This window comes from Oryctolagus cuniculus, chromosome 19, assembly GCF_964237555.1.
Source record: "Oryctolagus cuniculus chromosome 19, mOryCun1.1, whole genome shotgun sequence".
In the NCBI taxonomy this organism is placed as follows: domain Eukaryota; kingdom Metazoa; phylum Chordata; class Mammalia; order Lagomorpha; family Leporidae; genus Oryctolagus; species Oryctolagus cuniculus.
The window spans coordinates 43,285,904-43,290,094 of NC_091450.1; the positions used below are offsets into that span (position 1 = coordinate 43,285,904).

The 4,191-nt window shown below is 60.4% G+C and overlaps 1 protein-coding gene across 2 annotated transcripts; it reads right to left on the reverse strand.

The window, feature by feature from the left end:
- Positions 1–1,091: 1,091 nt before the first annotated feature.
- LOC100338028 (2-acylglycerol O-acyltransferase 3-like) lies at positions 1,092–3,988 on the reverse strand. Of its 2 annotated transcripts, XM_002722826.5 has the most exons (7): positions 3,719–3,988; positions 3,395–3,502; positions 3,244–3,314; positions 2,805–3,009; positions 2,403–2,577; positions 1,665–1,867; positions 1,093–1,578 (listed from the first exon to the last, which is right to left on the reverse strand). In XM_002722826.5, the coding sequence occupies exons 1-7, from the start codon at positions 3,903–3,905 to the stop codon at positions 1,424–1,426; spliced, it is 1,104 nt and encodes a 367-aa protein (XP_002722872.2). In that variant the 5' UTR covers positions 3,906–3,988; the 3' UTR covers positions 1,093–1,423. The 2 variants fall into 2 exon arrangements, with proteins under 2 accessions (XP_069920572.1, XP_002722872.2); XM_070064471.1 differs by lacking the exon at positions 3,395–3,502 and having other exon boundaries at positions 1,092–1,578.
- Between the last annotated feature and the right edge of the window lie 203 nt (positions 3,989–4,191).

A 4,191-nucleotide genomic window follows, 5' to 3' on the forward strand; every position in this document is an offset into this window, starting at 1 on the left:
GTGCTCACCCACCGGCTGTTTTCTTTGTTGTTTTCCCCATTGCCTTAGCTTAGAGGATAAGGAGGCTCCCACAGGGACAGCCTGGCAGGTGCATGGGCAGAGAGCCAGGGCCTAGGGCTGCGTTTGCTTAGCACTAAGTGCCCTGGCCCAGCCTGAGAGCCTGGGTGGACACCAGCTCTGGCTCCTGACCCAGCTCCTTGCTGATGACAGCGGACCAGCTGCCCTGACTGGTTGCTGTCACTCACAGGGAGTCCTGGGTGGAGACACCGGGTCCTCGCCTCAGCCCCAGCCCTGAAGCTGCTGTGGGCATTTGTGGATGACCCAGAGGATGGGGGCTCCCACAGCCATGGGTGCCTGAGCCTCTCAGATGAACACTGCATCCATTTTTACAAGAGCCAAGTGAGGACACAGAGCGGCCAGCAAGAGCACTGAGCTGTCACGGGGCCTTGAAGGGTCCCGGAGGGACGACGGGGACAGAAATCCACAGTGCACAGGGGACGGCAGAGTGCACAGAGCTCGGTCAGCCCAGCCACGTCAGGACCTGGGGCCTCTTTTCCCAGTCCCGCCCTCGCGGGCTCCCACACAGCCCCTAGCAAGACTCAGGGAGGAGCGGGGCCACCCTCACTCTGCTCCACTCACTCTCCCCAGCCCCACACCAGGCCCAGGCCCAGGCCAGAGCCCCTGCAGCCTCCTTACCAGGGAGGGCGAGATTCGCACCCTGTTGCCCAGAGTGGACACTTGATTCCCATCAGAGGGACGCACTTCCATCAGCAGCTTCAATGACCACAACGCTTCTCGCCCGGGTGACCTAGAGGCAAGGGCACCGCCCAGCATTGTCCACGGGATGAGGGAGAATTGGACTGGAAAGGGAAGGATGAAGTAGCTGCCCAAGACATCCCACACGTGCTGCCTGTTGATGTCTCAGGTGCAGACACAGAGCTCGGTAGCACGGAGGATGCTCTGTCCACACCCACTGTGCTGAGTGTCCCCTTCTATGTCCCTGTTGTGAGACCTTGGTCCCCAGGGAGGCAGGCAGGGGAGGTGTGGATCCCTTGGTGGGAGGAGCTGGGGTCGCCTGGGGTCATTTGCAAGAGGCCTCAGTGACACCAGGCTCTCTGTCTCTGTGTGACCTGGTTCCAGTGGAACTTCAAACCTGCCACTCTCCATGGAGGCATGAACATGACCTCAGTACCACTGAGGCTGAGATCTGAACTTCGAACAGCGTTTCTTAGCAACTAGCTGTGACACCAAACTGATGAAGACTTACTCTAGGACCATTGGTCTCAGTAATGCCACGCCGGCAATGATGACAGCAAGAGTGGTTGTAGGAGTGTCCCTGGCTCTTATCTCTGCCCATCTCAGCCTTTATTGGAGGGACAAAGCAAGGTAGGGAGGAGTGTATCAGAGCAGAGGACGTGGGGTCTTAGTAGAAGGTGAGGTGGGTGGAGGCAGGGACTCCACAGCTCTCCTTGTGCTCCTCAAACAGCCGCTCCAGGGCGTCCATGTAGAGCCTGTGGTAGTGGTCAACTTGTTCCTCGCTGGGGCTGCTGCACTGGGGCACGGGGATGGGGCCGCCCACTGCAGGGGAGGGAGACACGGGTGAGCCAGAGCTGCCGCTGGCCGTGCCACCCACAGGAACCTCCTCCCTGCAGATGGGGACTCACCCACAGTGGTGATGGGCACGGGCAGGGGAAGCAGACCACAGGACTTGTGCGAGAAGAGACCACGGCCCCAGAAGATGCAGGGAGCTATGCTGGTGACCCTCTTGCAGGTGACCTGGCACAGGTACTGCCAGGAGCGTTTTGAGAAAGCCTTGCACCTGAAGGTGTCGTTCTCCCCAAAGGAGTACACAGGCACCAGGGAGGCCCTGGGAGGGGCGAGGAAGAGACAGGACACTTCTCAGGGTCTGGGTCTGCCCTGGCAAAGCCCTTGGGTCTGTGAGTCCCTCCCCTGTCTCCTGAGGCTACTTCCCAAGGTCATTGGAGACACATGACCGTGGCTGCACAGAAAGTTCTGGAAGGAAGCCTCAGCTGTCCTGACCAATGGCTGTGTGGTGGGCTTGGCGTATTCCTGTTCTCACTCAGTGTTTACAGCTGCAGCCTGGTGGCAAGGCAGGCATCAGCCCTGTGTACAGGTCAAGGTCAAGTCCAAGGGTTCCCCTTGACGTGGACTTGGGAGAGAACCCAGAGCTTCTGAAACTAAGGGACACAATGTTTGAGTCCACAGGGATGGGATATGGGACGGGGCACTGCAAAGGTTGAGACCCAGGTCTCAGGACTGACAGGAACCTCCATGTGCAAGTGACACTGCTCAGCACTGGGGACCCACAGCCCCACCAACAGGGACCTGCTGTATGGGTAGGGAGAAGCCATCCCGGTGTCGAGAGACCTGAGCCCACGCACCCGTGCCTCAGTGCCAGGCGCACAAAGCCTTTGCGATTCAGGAGTTCCAGGCGGTGCCGCCTTCGTGCCGTGTACAGGGCCTCCTGGGCTCCACCAGGCACGATGACCACTGCCTGGCCCCGCTGGGGCTGAGACAGTACAAAGTCCAGGCTGTGACGGCTCGCAGGGCGCAGTCCTGTGTCATGAGCAGTGGGAGCAGTCACCACTCCCTCGGTGGCTCTCAATACCCTCCCCCACCCGTTAGCAGGGAAAGGGGAGCCCTAACACTCCATCCCACATCTCATGCCCATGTCCAGCATGTCCAACAGTCAGGGCAGGTCCAGGGAGCCACATGGGTGCCTCAGTGGGGGTGGGGCACACTCTGGCCTGGAGCCACTTTCTCCCATTAAGAGTGAGGCTCACCACCAGCCATGATGTATTCTCGGAACAAGGGGACATAGAAGAAGATGGCCATCATGGCTGTCCAGGGCTGCAGTCCCGGGAAGAGCCGGGAGAAGTTGTTGCTCTCAGTGAGAAAATTACTGAAGGCTCCGGTGCACATGATGCCGTGGGGGTGGGATCCCAGCACGTAGTTCTGGCTGGGGGGCAGCTCTGCTGTCTTCACCAGCTGCAGGAGAGGAGGGAGGCAGAGAGGGGAGGCAGCAGCTGCAGGTGCTGCCTCTGCCCCCTGCTGACCTCAGAGGTCATGGCCCTGGGATGGGGTCAGGTGCACCTCTCCGCCCCTGCCCCTCTGTGAGCCTAGGCAGCAGGTCTCAGGCTGCAGACAGGGAAGGGGGAGCAGGTGCAGGGGAGTGGGGTGGGGAAGGGGGAGGAGGCGTCTATGTGGAGGGTGACCCCTCACCTTGATAGGAAAGTAATCCCTTTGGTATTTCCAGATGGCCCAGGTTGTTGGCCACACAAATCGCCTTCCCCCTGCGGGCAGAGATGCAGCTGGCAGAGTCCCCGAGGTACCCTCCCCATCGCTCCCCACCAGGAGCCTGCCCAGAGCTCACCTTGGCTGGGTGTGTCCCTGTCCAGGTAGAGCCACAACATGTAGAGAACAGACAGGGACCAGAGCCGTGTGAAGAGGAGGTGGAAGAGAAGAAGGAAGAAGAATGGGACTGGGTTAAAGTGAGAAAGAAAAATGATTTCTCATCAAAACTGCAGGCTTCAGCCCAGCTTCCCCTCCCTGCACCTGCTGCAACACTGGAGGGGGCACGTCCTGGGGTCCTGTTCCTGCCCCTTGCCACCGTTGTCCTGAGCAGGGGCACTGCCCTCCTCCCTGCAGCCCCTTATCCCCTGGGGCACCCAGGCAGCGCTGCCTCCCCACCTCTCACCTGAGTACAAAGTCAGCACAAACTGCAGCGCGCCCAGCTTTTCCAGCCACTCCTTCTGCAGGGTCTTCGCCTTACGGCTGATCATGGGGCGGCAGTGCACGGGTGCTGTGGAGTCAGCCATCCTGGTGCCACCATCCTCCTGCAGGCCCCACATGCGTTCACAGGTGTTCCTTCTCCCAGAATCCATGCTGTGGTCAGGGAGATGTCTGTGTCTGGAGCCCCTGAAGTGCCCAGGCTCCCTTTGGGACTGACCTTGGCTGTCTTGGTCCCTCAGTCTTGGCTGGTCCCTGGGAGGAGCTTGGAGGAGAAGTGGGAGTATGGGGGAGGGATTGGCAGCTGTAGCTGGGAGCCTGGAGCTGGGAGCCAGTGTACAGGGAGTGGAAAAGCAGAAGCCCCGTTGTCCCACTGGGTCTGGGCCCAGGCCTAGAGTGGCCTTTGCTGGACCCTATGCTGACCTCTTGGGGGTCCCAGGG

What these genes read in the sequence shown, in the direction of transcription:
- LOC100338028 (XM_002722826.5), bottom strand. Translation starts at nt 3,905, where the DNA reads ATGGATTCTGGGAGAAGGAACACCTGTGAACGCATGTGGGGCCTGCAG. An exon ending in CAGGGACACACCCAGCCAAG is followed by an intron (nt 3,315 to 3,394) that starts GTGAGCTCTGGG and finishes CTCTGCCCGCAG; the next exon opens with GGGGAAGGCGATTTGTGTGG. An exon ending in CGTGCCCATCACCACTGTGG is followed by an intron (nt 1,579 to 1,664) that starts GTGAGTCCCCAT and finishes CCTCCCCTGCAG; the next exon opens with TGGGCGGCCCCATCCCCGTG.